Source organism: Nothobranchius furzeri, chromosome 5 (genome assembly GCF_043380555.1).
Source record: "Nothobranchius furzeri strain GRZ-AD chromosome 5, NfurGRZ-RIMD1, whole genome shotgun sequence".
Lineage (NCBI taxonomy): Eukaryota > Metazoa > Chordata > Actinopteri > Cyprinodontiformes > Nothobranchiidae > Nothobranchius > Nothobranchius furzeri.
Genome location: NC_091745.1, coordinates 56764547 through 56781654, shown reverse-complemented (window position 1 = coordinate 56781654; position 17108 = coordinate 56764547). Strand labels below are relative to the sequence as shown.

Below are 17108 nucleotides of genomic sequence, written 5' to 3'. Positions count from 1 at the left end.
GGTGCTCACCGACTGTGTTGTGGTAATGAACCAGCAACTCGGACGGTCCCGCTGTTTCGGCTTCATCACCTTCTCGACACCAGAGGAGACCGATGCAGCAATGGCTGCTAAGCCACATGTTGTCGACGGCAACAACGTGGAACTGACGAGGGCCCGGCGGGATTCGATCCCCAGACTCCCGGGTGAGAGTCATACGCTCTAACCAGTCAGCCAAAGGGACATCCCCTTGGCCAAGTAGCCAGGGCGCATGATCAATCGGGACACTGTGACGGGATGCTTACACTGTCACAAGAAGATGGGTCCATGTGGTCTTTAAGGGATGGCCATGGCCATCAACAATTCTCAGGGTAGGCTGTGGTGTTTAAACCAGGGTCAGGTGGTCCTAAGGGGTCCAAACTATGACAAGTACATCTCAACTACCACCACCATCACAACACCACCAGCAGCAGCCTGAAGCATTGGTGCAAGGTAGGACTGCTCTATGCTTTCATGTTGGTGACACCAAATTCTGACCCGACCATCTGAATGTTGCAGCTGAAATCCAGACTCATCAGACCAGGAAAGGTTTTCCCAATCTCTCTTGGTCCCGTTCTGGGGATCGTGTGTGAATTGTAGCCTCAGTTTGCTGTTTATAGCTGACAGACACGTGTGGGCTTCTGCTGCGGGAGTTAATCTGCAACTGCTGTTGTTGTTCTGCAGACCTTGGTAGAAACCAGTGCTTTTCTAAACTGCTGTTATCTTTCTATCAACTAGAACTAGTCTGACCAGTCTGCTCTGAACTCAACAAGACATTTTTTCCATGCCGCTGTTCACTGATAATTTTCTTCAGACCTTTCTCTGTAGACCCTATAAATGGTTAAATGGTTGTGGGTTCAAATCCCATTAGATCGTTTGTTTCTGAAATATACAGGAAAGTAAATCTGTTACCAAGATCCAAACTATGTTCAAAGTCCCTTAAATCTTATTTTCCTTTCATCCTAATGCTCATTTTAAACTTCATATGTTAATCTTTACTGCCAATAAAGTCGCTGTTATATGACTGGCTGATTGGATATTCTTAATCAACAGTTAAACAGGTGTGCCGCTGCCTACTGAGTGTCAAAGTAATAATTTACAAACGTCTTGAGCCCTTTTGTTGTTGTTTTTCTTTACTCCAGAGGGCGCTGTTTGCGCTGAAGTTTTTTTGACACTCTCTCGGCCCCCGTAGCGTAGAAGAAGAAGTTCAAGATGGCGGAACGTGGCTACAGTTTCTCGCTAACCACATTTAGGTAAATTATGCGAAATTATTTATAAAAATAGACAGCGCATCTATAGATGTGACATAAAGTGTTTGTTACTGAAGAACATTCGGATTAAAACGTTTTTATTCTCTATTGTGACGCGGAGAGCCGGGTTTGGGGCGGCTGGAGTTGATGCACTGTCATTGTCGTCTAATGTATCGGCGGTTAGCTTAGTGGCTAACACAGTAAAGTAACTCAATGTTTAAAGTTGGACGCGATTATTTTTTAATGAATGAAATGCTGATCTACTAATCGTTGACGTAGTAGACGTAGATGAGACAATTAAATAGCCTTAAACTAGCTTAGCCGGGTCAGTTGTTTCTGCGTTACTTTCGGTTTCATCTGTCGAGTCATTTTATTTATTTCTTGTTATAATCAAATAGTTATTTTATCAGCATAAGATTAAGTAGATTTTCTCTCCTGCTTCATGTATTTGAATTCCTTGTCCTGTGTTTGTTTTCTGCAGCCCCTCAGGTAAACTGGTCCAGATTGAATATGCCCTGGCAGCTGTAGCAGCTGGAGCTCCTTCCGTTGGTATCAAAGGTGAGAAAGGGTCCCAAAGAAGTTATCACCTAAAGCCTCTTTCTTCACTTTAAGTAGAAATGAATGCCTCCCCCAAAACACAACTTCCTGACTAAATATGCAAGGGAAGCTTTTGCTAAGAAGCATTTGTGGTGTTGCAGCCTCTAACGGAGTTGTGCTGGCCACGGAGAAGAAGCAGAAGTCCATCCTGTATGATGAACAGAGTGTCCACAAAGTGGAGCCCATCACCAAACACATAGGCATGGTCTACAGTGGGATGGGACCTGACTACAGGTGGGTGCAGCTCATTCTTCTGTCCTGACTTGAGGAGTTTCGCTTTGACTTTATAACGGCGTCCTGAATCACCACAGGGCTACAAAAATAAAGCGTTGTGATAAAACGAGTCTGGACGTGGATCTGCTGTAGGCGTTACATTTATAACCTGTAAAAATTCTTCTTGATTAGTTGAAATAATTTTAAACTGATAGTAAACTAAGATGAATGCTCTATTCCTAGTGTTGTTTATTTCATTTATGCAACTGGGAGTGTGTATTTCCACTGTTCAGATGATGTCACTCTTAGGTTATTGCATCATTTGAATCTTACCTGTACACAGAGAGTGATCAGGGCTTTTCCTGCGTTCAACTTTGCGTGGCTGCCGCCTCCAGCTAATTTTGTGCCGCCCCAGCCTGATTTCACTCTGCCCCCAGCTGTATGGATGTTATTTTAACTTCAGTTGCAGCGTTGCACCACTACAAGGGCGCTGTATCAGCAGCAGGGTGTCCGCGGGGTTTTAAAAAGTATTAAAAAGTGATAAATAAAAATAGTCAAATTTAAGGCCATTAAAAGTGTTAAATTTGGTCTCAGAGGTATTATTTTTTCCAAATTAGGTATTATTTTTCAGACTATCAGGTGTCGTATTCTGAACATCGACATAGAAATATATTCCGAATGAAATGTTTTGAACGATTATAAAAACAAAACAAGCCGATTATTTGCTCCTCCCACTTGCGCTGCCCTGAGTTGTAAATGAAGCGCTCCTCCTGTACAGTGTTGCCAACTTAGCGACTTTGACGCTATTTCTAGCAGCTTTTCAGACCCCCTTCTTAACTTTTTAAATCTTAAAAGTACCTAGCGAACACCTCAGAAACATCTCTGGTAACCCTTAGCTACTTTCTGGATAACTGTCGTCGACATTTCCTGCAGGTTAGCTAAACACTCCACCTGCGCTCCGGACCGTTCTTCAGGACATTAGGAAAGGGAATGATGTAGTGATGTGTCAGTCGCTGAAGAAACAGCTCTCAGAGCCGGCTCCTTGTTGGAGTAACCAGAGCGAGTGACACACACACCGTACCTGCGGGCTCCTGAGCCTCTAAAAACGGCTAAATGTGCGCGTGCGGCGCGCTAAACACACGCATGTACATCTTGCCCCTGATTGCTGTGAAACCGGGTTGGGGGGTGGGGGTGTAGCTGTGGTTGGGACAATTATTACATTAACTGATGGACTTGTAAATAAATAGTTTATAAATAAGGTAGAAATAAGTTCCTCACGCTGATAAATAATAACTAATCTCTCTGAGGACACTGTGCTGGTGTATTCTCCTACAGCACCTTGACATGACTAAATAAATGTTATTTGTGAACATCAATTTATTTGCATTTATTTGTTATAAATGCCACTGTATAATTCTTGCTGTCAGTATTTGCAAGATATTGGTATTTGGGTCTGTACTGGTTAGACTTAAATTAGTTAAACCAAGGTTTATAGCCCTTGGGTCATAGACTATGAGCTATAAGTATATTGGTCTTTTTATATTGGGAATCAGGAGTTATTTTAGTGATCATCTTGTTTCTTATTTATTTTTGTCCTGATTTTGCCCTGAGCAATTTTATGGCTGAATAAAAACAAAACAAAAAAATCTACATAAATTGAAAAATCGTCTTAAATAATCGAGATCTCAATTTCAGTCACAATAATCGTGATTATTGTTTTTGCCATAATCGAGCAGCCCTACTTTAGCATATCCGGTCACATAATGATGACGTCATATTCAGTGGTCGTTCTGCATCATTTCAGGCCTCGTGCTCAACTGTCTGAACCGCTGAACAGAAGTGCCTGGCTTATTTTCTAAGTAAAATAAATATGTGCAATACGTTGTCAACATCAGCGAGTCTCTAAGTCTATTCTTTTTGTATGTTATATATGTTAAAAAATGTGTAAATAGGTCGCTGATTAACATTTGCAATTTAGTGTTGTGATGGTTTTAAAAAAATTCTGAAGGTAGTAAAAAAAAAGTATTAAAAAGTAGTAAATTTTACTTAAGGATTGCTGTATATACCCTGCAGCAGCGGTGCACCGGAAAGCACTAAAACCGCTGCAGAACAAGGTCAAAAATAGCTTTTCTCGCTAGTTGGTACGTATCTATGGTTGGTGCTATTGACGTCCTGATTTTCCCCCAGGCTCTTGTATTGATGAAAATGTCCGGTTTTTCATCCAGGAGCAGGGATGGAATTTTGGGGGAGCTGTATATCCTACACATCCAAGGAGAGCCAGATAAAATGTTTCTACCTATATTACATCATTTATGGACTCTCAGCGTGCCGAGTGTTCGTTTGAGCGGAGAGTACAGAGAGCGGCAGAGTGCTGATTGTTGGTGCAATGTAGAAAAATATCTACGTTTTGGCAGATCCCCGGCTACGTGTGGACAGGGCCTCAGTCACACACCCAGAGCCGTTTCAAGGCATTTTGGGGGCCAAGGCGAAACATAACACCCCCCCCCCCACCTGGGCTCCCTAGAAGCCTCTGTGTAATCCAAACCCTCTCCAGGAGTATTAGATATACGGTGTTTGTAAAAGCCCCTCAGACATTACTGACATGTTCTAATATTATCAGATGAAAAACAAAATTATCAGACATGGTGTCTCATCTGCTGCGTTTCTAAACTTGCAAAAAGTAACAAAACCATTTGAAAGCCAATATTTGTGGATTCTCTGGAAGTTTCCATGGAGTGTGTGACAACTTATTTTTTCATTGATCCTATCATCTAATCCCACAGCTGAAACAAGCATCCTTAATAATCGGTGCACAGGAAGCTTATCGATGATGTAGTAAAACAAAAGGTATAATAATTTCTTATCAATAAAACATTGTTGCAGCACTAAAGCAGCAGAAATATGAGATTTAGCAATAAATATGCAAAATATTTACATATAAATTGTTTTAGAGCCCTTTTATTGGCAGAATCTGATATTAATTTTAGCTCTTACACCTGGAAAAAAAATGGGTCCCAACGTGGTTTGTGTGGCGTTGCCATAGTGTGACAGGCAGAGATCCCCTGTCCTCTTTTTTTGGAAATGGTAATATGGTCACCCTATATTACTGCTACAAATCTGCTGCACACACAGAAGCAGGAAGTATGGCAAGCCATTGTAGTATATAATTCACAAACGCTTCTATCTGTGAACATAATTTAAACTGGATTATTGCCAACCCGTACATTGTAGACATGCCACCATTACATTGTTAGCAGCAGAAATTATATGTTATTATCATTTCCAATACAAATGCATGTTAATGAAATGCATTATATTTTACTGGATATATTTATGTGTTATTTTGACTAAGATTAGTGTTATTAACCCTCTGGGGTCCATGGACGCGTATCCTCGTCTTTTGAACAGGTCTGATTTGGGACGCTGTAGCAGCAAGACTCCGCCTCCCTGAGTTTCGGTTTCAATTCAGCTTTAAAAAGGAGATTATAAACGACACCCCCGTTTTTAAATCTTGTTAATAGGCAATGTAAAAGTGGAGTTATACTAAACTAAAAAACCCTAACGCTAAATTATAAAAAACATTCGTCATAAATGTTTGTTGGTTTCACAGTAAAATAAGCAACTTTTTTCCAATTCCGATTTTATGTTTTTGAGTGATTTAAGGTCTAATATGCAACCCCATTATGTCCAAATATAAAAAATAAGTATAAATTCATAAAGTCCATGTTGTGCTGAAAAGATTGATGCCACATAAGGCAGTGGTTATGGTTTTTATTTTGGAAATACAAAGGAAAACTCTAAATTAGTCAAAAACAGCAAATTGCACCCTGGACCCCAGCGGGTTAATACAAAACTAAAATGTTACTGAAATGTAGGTCAAATATTTAAAAATATTTTAACTTTAAATATCAGATGAGAAAAAGAGAACTAAACACCAATCTAATGCATATTATTGAGCCTTTTATAATAAGAGTCTGTTATTTCAGTCTGATCATTTTGTTGTTTTATTTCATATTGTTTAACAGCAAACCAGTTGCTTCACTTGAAACGTTGTCAAATGGAATATTCAGTTGTAGCATTCCAGCCGGACTTTATTCAGACGATGCACTCAATGATCATAACGGATGGACCATGGTGGGGTATTCCAACCCATTTATTCAGAAATTACCATAGACACATCGTAAGAGCTGTAATTATAACATAAACAAACAAGAAAATCAACATTCCTGTCATATAACATGTTCCGCCTTTGCTAAATGAACCAAAAAAAAGACAAAGCATGTGCTATCATTAGCTTGCTAGTTCACTCAGAAACTTGTTAACAAATAAGTAATATATTTATAAATTTAAACAAGAAACCATTCATAAACATACCTGTTCGCCTTCCAGCTAGATGCTAAATTGAAGATGGATGGAAAACTCTAACCTTCTTCTTAACTTCCTTCTGGTAAGCAAAACAAAATCCTTCCCATCTCCGTGTTAAAAGAGCACCAGCGTAGTTACCAGCAAACGCATAACTGATTAGCTAACTGCCTAACCTGCTTCCGTTAATAAGTTAAAGGTGCTGTATTTCTGCCAAATAAAGCTTACAAGTTGGGCCCTTGGGTTAGAGAACAAGATAACAAGCATTAACGTTGGCAGTTAATAAAGTGTGAGCCGTTTGTTTAGTATTTACATGAAGATAAACTGACGAATATCCGAAACTGGAAGTCAGTGTTCTGAACTTCAAAATAAGAGTCATGTAAACCCTAAAACATGAATTACTCATGGATTTTAGTATCTAAACAATACCAAAATAAACAAATAATCTGGGTTATTTACACTCCCACCAATCATTTGTTCCAAATATAAATTCCTTCATCATAGGAAGAAAGAACACAAATGATTTGCAAACACAAACAAAAGGTCTACTGTGCAAAAAAAAAAGAAAGAAAAACTGAACTAGTCACCATGTAACAACAAGACCAGTTTCTGAACTGGTCGTTCAAGCACTGACTGCTTGGTGAGACGTTCACCATTTTTACCTAGTTTATTGTCACCTAAGCATATCTTTACTCTCCTAACAAGTCCATCTCTGTTCTTTGTAGCTTGTACGACTCTGGCCAGCCTCCATTCATTTCTAGGTAAACCTTCATCCTTCATCATGACTATATCTCCCAACTGCAGGTTTCTCTTCGGGGTGTGCCAGCGTTGTCTGAGGGCAATGTTTGACAAATACTCTTTCCGCCAACGGCTCCAGAACTGCTCGACCAAGTATTGTATGTGGCGCCATCTCCTTTTCGCGTACATGTCTTCCCTGACAAACTTGCCGGGGGGCGGAAGGGCTATAGTAGTCTTCAAGGTAAGTAAGTGGTTGGGTGTGAGTGGCTCAAGACTGTTGGGATCGTTGAGGTTGTCAACAGTGAGAGGACGACCATTAACTATCGTCATTGCTTCATAGAAGAAGGCTCGGAGAGAAGCATCTGAGAGACTTCTAGGAGAGAGAGAGAGAGAGAGTCGAGTTGAGTACACTCCTGACTGTTCTAATTTGACGCTCCCAAACTCCACCAACATGGCTGGAACTAGGAGCATTCAGGATGAAGTCACACTGATTATCAGAGAGAAAGTTTGCCAGTTTGTCACCGTCTACTTCCTTGAGAGCTTCCTTCAGTTCATTTTTGGCACCTAGGAAGTTGCTGCCTTGGTCAGATTTAATCTGGCGCACTGTCCCACGTATGGCAATGAAACAGCGCAGTCCAATTATGAGGGAGTCTGTTGACAGGTCCTCCAGCATTTCAATATGAATGGCTCTAGAGGAGAAACAGGTAAAAAGAAGTCCATATCTCTTGCGTACACTGCGTCCTTGCTTGCTGTAAAAGGGTCCAAAGCAGTCCATTCCACAGTATGTAAAAGGGTGGAGATGGATTCACACGCTCTGGAGGGAGATCAGCCATTTTTTGTTCTTCTGTATGCCCCCGGAGCTTTCGACAAATCACACATTGGCGAAGATGTGATGCAACAGCCCTGCCAATTCCTGGTATCCAGTAACCCTTTGTCCTGATCACGTTGATGGTCATCCCCTTGCCTTGATGTTTGGCCCTTTCATGACAGCGTGCTATGATCATCTTCGTGATGTGATGTTCCTTTGGAATGATCATAGGGTGTTTGACTGCGTGAGGGAGATTTGAGTCACAGAGTCGTCCTCCTACCTTGATTAAACCATCATTATCCAAGAATGCGTTGAGGTGATGCAGCTTGTTGTGAGGTGGCAACTGACAATCCTTCTTCAGTAGCGTCAACTCTTCTGAATATGTTTGTCTCTGCAGGTCTTTGATAATGAAACACTCCGCATCTTCTCTTTCCTTCACTGTTGAGAGACCATTTGATTTATCCTTGTTGATTCGTCGGAGGATACGTGCCACAGCACAAACGGCCCGATTCCAGGATGAGAATCTTGACAGCCGATTTGTAAGAGAGTCCTGTTCTCTGGTTTCTGTGATTAGGGTCCGAGCTTCTTTCACTTCTGGATCTCCCACTGGTAAGTCGGAGATCACTTCCTCAGAGAAGCCGATTTCCCTTTCCCATAAAAACGTGGGACCAGTGAACCAGTTCGATGTTATCAGCTCATTGATGAAGAGGCCCCTAGAGGCATGATCCGCAGGATTTTGGTTGGTAGGTACGTATCTCCATTGCCCTTGAGTTGTGTTGAGATGTATTTTCTGGATACGGTTGGCCACAAACATGTGGAAACGCCGAGCCTCATTGTTGATGTACCCAAGGATGACCTTGAAATCGGTCCAGAAGTACTCCTCGATGTCAGCACATCCCAGCTCCTCCTTCAGAACATTACTAGTTTTCACTGAGATAACTGCAGCGGTTAACTATAATCTTGGGATCGTGGTGACCTTTGTTGGAGCGACGCAAGACTTTGCCATGATTAGGGCACAGTGGATGTCTCCCTTTTCATTTCTAAGTCGCAGATACGAACACTGTCCATAGCCAGTTGTGCTTGCATCGGAGAAGTGGTGTAACTCACGTTTTGTTACCTTTCCAAAGCCTGTCGGTGCATAACTCCGGGGTATGTTTATCTTTTCCAGATTGGTAAGGTCCTTTTTCCATCTCTCCCACCGTGGACGAAGTTCGTTGGTCAGCGGGTCATCCCAGCCTGTTCCATGGCGGCAAATTTCTTGCAGCACTCCCTTTCCTATAAGCAAAAAGGGCACTACAAACCCTAAGGGATCGTATAGGGAGGCAACTGTCGACAAAATGCCTCGGCGTGTTGCAGGCTGGTCTTTGAGATTGATGTTAAACTTCAGGCAGTCTGATTTAATGTGCCATTGGATACCCAATGCTCTCTCTGAAGGTATATTGTCAAATGTAAGATCGAGGTCTTTAATGTCTGCTACACGTTCAGAGGATGGTATGCTTTCCAAAACCGCTCTGTCATTGGACACAAATTTGTGAAGCCTAAGACCACCTAGGGCACAAAGTCTTCTGGCTTCTTCCGCCAACTGAATAGCCTTGTCTGAGCCATCTGTACTTGTGATCCCATCATCGACATAAAAATCTTTCATGATGAACTGAGAACCTACTGGGTATAGGTCTTTGTGTTCTGTGGCTAGGTGCTTCAAGCCATAGTTTGCACAGCCAGGCGATGAGGCTGCACCAAAGATATGAACCCTCATCCGGTATTCTTGGGGCTGTGCACTGAGATCTCCTTTCTTCCAACAAAGAAAGCGCAGATAATCCTGGTCCGAGTTCCTCACGTGAAATTGATTAAATATTTTTTCAATATCACACATCAATGCGGTAGAATACAGCCGGAAGCGAAGGAGAACACCATTGAGATTGTTCATCAGGTCTGGACCAGTGAGCAGATGATCGTTTAGACTGGTTCCCTTGTACTTGGCAGAACAGTCAAATACTATGCGCAGTTTATCTGGCTTCTTGGCATGATATACACCATGATGTGGTATGTACCATTTCTCTCCCTCCTTCCCTTCATCATGGACCTCCTCTGCATCACCTTTCTCTATGACCTCCTCCATGAACTTGACATACTGTTCCTTGTACCTTTCATCCCTTAACAGTTTCCTCTTTAGATGGCTCAAACGCATGATGGCAAGCTGTTTGTTGTCAGGTAAGGTAGGCCTCTCCTTAAAGGGTAGCGGCATCTCGTAATGACCTTGACTGTTCCTTTTAATGTTGTTCTTCATTTTGTCCAGGAACAGGATGTCATCCTGTGACACTGGTTTTCTATCTTCCTTTGCATCCTTAAAGTCAGACTCCAGAATACGAATGGCATCTGCTGGGGTGACTGAAGGGATCTCCTTGACTGCAACCCTAAAGCACTGTCCTACTGTACTTGAAGCATACAGGCATGGTGACAAAACACCAACTGTGCTCCATCCTAAGTCGGTACGAACTGCATAAGGCTCTTCGTTTCTTCCGGATATTACGTCTCTTGGTGCCATTGCCCGTGCACAATTATATCCTATCAATAGACCAACCTCACAATCCTGCAAAGGTGGCATCTCATCTACGATTTTGGAGAGATGATTCAATTTTTTGGCTGTTTCGCATGTTGGGATATGGTCTCTGTTTACTGGTATACAATCTTTGGTATAAGCGGGAGGAAGATCGATGAGGAGAGAGGAGCGATAACCTCGCACACGAAGACCAGAAACCCTTTGGCTTTTTACGATCGTGTCACGTCCGATCATAGTCGTTAACCTCAGTTTGACTGGACAGGACTCTGCCTTTAGAGCAATGCTCAGTTCCTGGTCAACAAATGTTGTGTCGCTTTGTGTGTCCAGCAGGGCGTAAACTAATTTTTCTGTTCCTGTATCATTTGTTGACACCCATACAGGCACAATCATTGACGTGTTGGTTGACTGTCCAGTATTCACTGACATTGAGGTTGCAGCAGCCTCCGTCTGGACATCGTTGCTTGGAATAACGGTCTCCTGTGGCGGGACCATTTCCTTCTTTACATAGTTGTTATCGTGTCAACAAGTGGGATGTTTACCCTTGCATGTGTTGCATGAATGTCGATGTCTGCAGTCCTTTGCACTATGTCCGGGTTTGGTGCAGCCATAGCAGAGATTATGTTCCTTGACAAACTCTCGTCTGTCTTTCAGCGTTTTAGTGATAAACTTGGGACATGCATGTAGTCTGTGCTGATTGTTTTGACAGAAGGCACATGGGGGCCTTTCTTTTCCTTTAACTGGCTTCAGCTTCTCGCTCTCTGTCTCAGCCTGAGTGTTCAGAACGCTTGCCTTGTTCCTCTTAGGTTCCCTGCTGCTTTGTTTTGTAGTGCTTGACTCAGAGCTGCGGAGGGCATAGGCTGAGGTGATGGGATTGCAAGCAATCTCTGCCTCCATAGCCAAAAATGAGGCAAAGTCTTTAAAACTAGGGAATTCCTTAGTGTTCTTTAGGGCTTCAGTAACCTTCCTGTTCCAGTGAGATGCCATCCACTCTGGTAGTTTGAGGACCAGCTTTTTATTCTCTTCACAGTCATTCAGAATTTCGAGACTCTTCACGTGTGTCATCGCATCTTGACAGGCGTTCAAGAAATCTGAGAAGTCTCTTAATCCTTCTGCATCCCTTGGTTGGATCTTTGGCCAGTCGGCAAGCTTATCCCTGAAGGCTCTCTGTATAATGAAGGTTTGGCCATATCTGTCATCTAGTTTGTTCCACGCATCCTTGTAAGCGTCGCTGTCATTTCTATAGAAAATTCCTTCCAGTGTTTTACGAGCTGGGCCGCCAACATACTTCCTTAAATAATAAAGCTTGTCTGCTGGGGAGATGGCCTTTTTGTCTATAAGTGTCATGAAGGAAGTTTTCCATTCAATGAATTGAATGGGATCACCATTAAAAACAGATGGCTCTGGTACTGGAAGTCTGTTTAGTGCCATACTGTCTTGTAAGGCTTGAGCGAGGGATAGCACATTTATATCAGATGGTGATGCCGTGACATCGGGAGCTGGATGGCTGACAGTAGGGGGGCCATGATGACTTCCAACTGAACTGTTGGCTGAATGGAGACTGCCTTTCTGTGAGGCTCCCTGGCTGTAGACTTGCAATCTGGCCCGGGCAGCCTTTAAGTTCTTTTCTGCTTGAAGGCGTTCAAGTCTGCGTTTTTCTACTTCCATTTGTCTCTGTTGCTCCTCTATTTTTTCCCTTTGTTGCTCTTCTTCCAGCAATCCTTCAAATTCAATCTCCTTAGCAGCTAGCTCTGCTGCTGCATCCACTTGTTTGAGTGTTAGACTGATGCTTTCATGACTGCAGACTGACCTTGTTACTCCAGAGGCAGTAGATCCATAGATTGAGCGTGCATAGCTGCTCTTAAGTAGCTCCTTGAGACGGCATTTTACTTGGTCTGCATCATAATCTCCATCAATGTCTGACATCCTCTCATAGGTAACTTTCATAATTTCGGCTGTAACTGCATCTCAACTGTCAACATGACGTCTTAATTCTGGAGAAGGTGTAATGTGACTTCGCAATTCAAAGTAAGTGTTTAACACAGCCTCTTTCTCCTTCTCCAAAGCGTCCATCAAGGATGCCAGCTCACCTTTACTAATGTCTGATTTGAGTTGCTCTCTTGACTCTCGGGCCCGATTCTTCCATCTTTCGTAGGTTGTAATGAACTTTCTTTCCCTTTTCTTTGCCTCTTCCTGTTGCATTTCGAGCATTTTTGGAGTCGTAATCTTGTTCGAGTTGAGCGTCGGAGGCCTTCTTTAAGTTTGCCTTGTAAGCTATTTAGAGTTTCTTCTTTGCTCTGTATTTCCCTTTCTAAAGATGCTATCCCAGTAGTTTCTAGTGTATTTTCAAGAGACGCTTTAAGTCTTCTGATTTCATTTTGCAGACAGACTATCTGATTCTCTAGCTCTGCTTGTAAAGAGGGGTTCTCCATCTCCTTCATATATTTTTTGTTTAATAAACCTTAGTTAATGAGCTGCTTGTGTTCACTCTGACTTGTAGACTACATTAACATAAGAGAATTTTTGCCAAGCTAAAACAGAAACTGATAACCAACACACTGCTCAGATGAAATGTATGAGATAATAAATGTAAGCTACTATTTGTTGCTGACTGATGTGGTAATGTAAATCTCTTATTTTGAACACAAGTCAATACACCATCAAGACTGTACAGTTACACATTAAACACCTTTTTTCTTTTTTTCTTTTACATAGAATAAAAAATAAACAGTGGCAGTGGTAAATGCCACAAAACAAGTTCCTTTACTTGCAAATACTTTATGTCCGTAGTGTTTCAACAAAGTAAGTGTCCACAGAAGTTGATGTCCTAATGTTCCTTGACCACCGCTGATGAGAATCGATGTTCTTTCTTTGTCAATTAAAATAAATGTTCAATACCTTGTCTGACCGTTGCATCACACCTTTAAGCCTGATGATCGTGAAGAAGACCCAGAAAATGATGCCAAGTTGCTCGATGAAGTGACTGTCACCAACACCAGTCGAGTAGCAACACAGCTTCGTGACTTGTCCTTGTGGTTCCGTGTAGCAGAGTGGCAGCAGGATGATGCAGGTGCAGCTCTTACTGTAGCATTCCAGCCGGACTTTATTCAGACGATGCACTCAATGATCATAACGGATGGACCATGGTGGGGTATTCCAACCCATTTATTCAGAAATTACCATAGACACATCGTAAGAGCTGTAATTATAACATAAACAAACAAGAAAATCAACATTCCCGTCATATAACATGTTCCGCCTTTGCTAAATGAACCAAAAAAAAGACAAAGCATGTGCTATCATTAGCTTGCTAGTTCACTCAGAAACTTGTTAACAAATAAGTAATATATTTATAAATTTAAACAAGAAACCATTCATAAACATGCCTGTTCGCCTTCCAGCTAGATGCTAAATTGAAGATGGATGGAAAACTCTAACCTTCTTCTTAACTTCCTTCTGGTAAGCAAAACAAAATCCTTCCCATCTCCGTGTTAAAAGAGCACCAGCGTAGTTACCAGCAAATGCATAACTGATTAGCTAACTGCCTAACCTGCTTCCGTTAATAAGTTAAAGGTGCCGTATTTCTGCCAAATAAAGCTTACAAGTTGGGCCCTTGGGTCAGAGAACAAGATAACGAGCATTAACGTTGGCAGTTAATAAAGTGTGAGCCGTTTATTTAGTATTTACATGAAGATAAACTGACGAAGATCCGAAACCGGAAGTCAGCGTTCTGAACTTCAAAATAAGAGTCATGTAAACCCTAAAACATGAATTACTCATGGATATTAGTATCTAAACAATACCAAAATAAACAAATAATCTGGGTTATTTACATCAATTAATCAACCGAAGCTTAGATTAGAACACTTAACGAAAACATATTTAGCCTTTAATAAACGAGGCAGTTGAATGCACAGAGTATGCATGTGCTGGCACATGGTCGGGATGGTACCACCTCTGCCTCAATTTGAGCCAGTAAAATCCCTGGTGATGATGACTTCTCATACCTTCTCAGTGGCTTAGTGGTAGAGTATCCACCCTGGGACTGGGATATCGGGGTTCAAATCCCAGTCGGGTCATATCAAAAACTTTAAAAATGGGACCCAATGCCTTTCTGCTTGACCCTCTGCTTTAAGGTGTTTGATTGTGGGGTTAAACCACCAAATTGTTCCACAGCTGCAGCTTACCGCTCTCCACGAGGTTCAAATGAGGAGATGTATTTCACCAGTGTGTGATGACTAATGGGAGTTTAACTTTGACTTTATCTCTGCAGGGTTTTAGTGCGACGAGCCCGAAAGCTGGCGCAGCAGTACTACCTGGTGTATCAGGAGCCAATTCCTACCGGCCAGCTAGTCCAGAGGGTGGCCTCTGTGATGCAGGAGTACACACAGTCTGGGTAGGTTTACACTCATTACACATGGGTTTACCTCACGTCAAGATTAAAGTAGTCTAAGATAGTCTGAGAAGCAAAGATGGTGGTGGACTTGTGAACCAAACTGGGAGCTGTTAAGGGTCATTAAAGGTTCTGCCTCCTGGCTTTTATTCTGGCAGAGACCAGTGATATGGACTGATGTGGTTGTTTATGTAGGCTGCTGCTTCAGAATCATTGGCTTTTGAAGTCATTAGAACGATTTTAAAAGCAATTTTAAACAGAGGTGCCAACATGGGAGAAATGTTACTGGTAGTGGGATTTTAAACTTAAGGTCGGAGCTGTAAGGGCTCCTGGTTTGGATCATAGCGCAGTGATCCAGTCTAGAGGGGGGTGAGCCATGAAGCCGTTTCTAGACTGGAGCTCCACTTTAGAATAATATCACCAGGTGTCACTAATGCCATCAAACGTCTCATTCATAATTGTCAGCCATTATTTGCGCTCCTCTGATTTCATTGACAAGCAGAGCTAGGTGTTGCATCTGTTGTCGTGGTTACACTGACATGTTTTGCTTTGTTTTTCTCTAGTGGAGTGCGTCCTTTTGGTGTGTCGTTGCTGATAGCTGGATGGGACGAGGACCACCCCTACTTGTTCCAGTCTGACCCCTCTGTATGTTGGTTTAATTGTTGTGTTTCTATTCTGACATGCGAGCCTTTACTAACTCCTGATGTTTGTACTCAATTCTGACCTGCAGGGGGCATACTTTGCATGGAAAGCCACGGCTATGGGAAAGAACTATGTAAATGGAAAAACATTCCTTGAGAAAAGGTACATATTTTAGAATTAAAGATAGTTGCATCATGATCTTTAAAGTCCTTGTGTTCCTAGAAGGGAACATATATCATCCACCTCCTTTGTAGGTAAAAGATCCACGGGTAATGGATTTTTTGGCTAAGAGTTGATGTTTTTTAGGCTTTTATTGTGAGTTTTGTTCAGGTAAAATTAAATATTAAATCCTTATTTTGTTTTTGCATCTTAGGTATAACAATGACCTGGAGCTAGAAGATGCCATTCATACAGCCATCCTGACTCTGAAGGTAGCCTGTGAACATTTGTTTTTGTTTTACCATTTGAAATGAAACTATTCACACGTTCTGTTTTGTGCTTCAGGAGAGTTTTGAGGGTCAGATGACCGAGGAGAACATCGAGGTGGGGATCTGCAACGAGGCAGGTTTTAAAAGACTCACCCCGGCAGAGGTGAAGGACTACCTGGCCGCCATCGCGTGATCACATCCTCCCTGCTGACTCGGCCCTCTGGCCACATTTCAAGACAGTGAATCAGCAGCACAGTAGCCAGTAGTCACATGATGTTATTTCCAGCTAGCATGCCTTAAATGTTACGGTGAAAGAGTTTGACTCAAACCGGAGTTGAACTATTCCAATCAGACAAAATCACAAATGTTGGTGTGAACAGTTAACTTTACAAATACATTTAGTTGGTCTATCATTGACAATAAGCCAACTTACCTTATACGGCGGTAACGTGGGATGTGGCTATTGGCTACTGTGCTGTCTAGAAGGAATTTGGGCTCTGGTGAGTGGAATCTCAAGTCGTCTGACGAATCCTCTTTAAAATCTTTTTGCATATGCAACATGTGATGTTTGAGAATCAAACACTGATGTATTATGCATTAATTATAAATTCTGACTGTAGCCCTGAGTGTTTTTGTGGACTCTGGTTGCATGGAGTAAAAGTTAAAATATCAGATTGACACGTATGAGATCTAAATCTCAGCCTTTGTTCTACAAAAGGCTTTCTTTTTGCATCTTGGTTCATCCTCAAATGCTTTTAGGACAAACAAAAACAAACAAGTGAAGTGGGTTTAATGGACAGTCTTGAGATTTCCTCATCAAGATCTGGTTGACTGTACAACTTTTACACAATGTTTTCTTTTTTCAGGTTAGAAATAGTTCTGAAATTTGTATTTTCTCTTCTGCAATCTGTCACTTATTCAAATAAAATATGACTATCTGTTTTGGAGTCATGGTTTTTAAATTATTATGGTATTTGGAATAATGTAATCAAAGCGATGTCAGGTCTATAAATGAGCGCGCGCGCCCTAACGTCTTACCGGATCACCTTTTGGTGAAATGTGTACCCCTCCGCTTGTTTACTTGTTAAAGCTCTCTGCTTTAGTC

General features: G+C 41.8%; 1 protein-coding gene across 1 annotated transcript; it reads left to right on the top strand.

Annotated features, from left to right (window-relative positions):
- The first annotated feature begins 1021 nt into the window (after positions 1–1021).
- Positions 1022–16950, top strand: psma2a (proteasome 20S subunit alpha 2a). The gene is made up of 8 exons (XM_015949472.3): positions 1022–1268; positions 1747–1823; positions 1964–2096; positions 14814–14936; positions 15497–15578; positions 15664–15737; positions 15949–16006; positions 16080–16950. The coding sequence occupies exons 1-8, from the start codon at positions 1228–1230 to the stop codon at positions 16194–16196; spliced, it is 705 nt and encodes a 234-aa protein (XP_015804958.1). The 5' UTR covers positions 1022–1227; the 3' UTR covers positions 16197–16950.
- The last annotated feature ends 158 nt before the right edge of the window (positions 16951–17108 follow it).

Coding starts and splice junctions, on each gene's coding strand:
- psma2a (XM_015949472.3), top strand. CDS start 1,228: ATGGCGGAACGTGGCTACAGTTTCTCGCTAACCACATTTAG. Junction 1,824..1,963: donor TCCTTCCGTTGGTATCAAAG/GTGAGAAAGGGT, acceptor GTGGTGTTGCAG/CCTCTAACGGAGTTGTGCTG. Junction 15,738..15,948: donor AAAACATTCCTTGAGAAAAG/GTACATATTTTA, acceptor TTTGCATCTTAG/GTATAACAATGACCTGGAGC.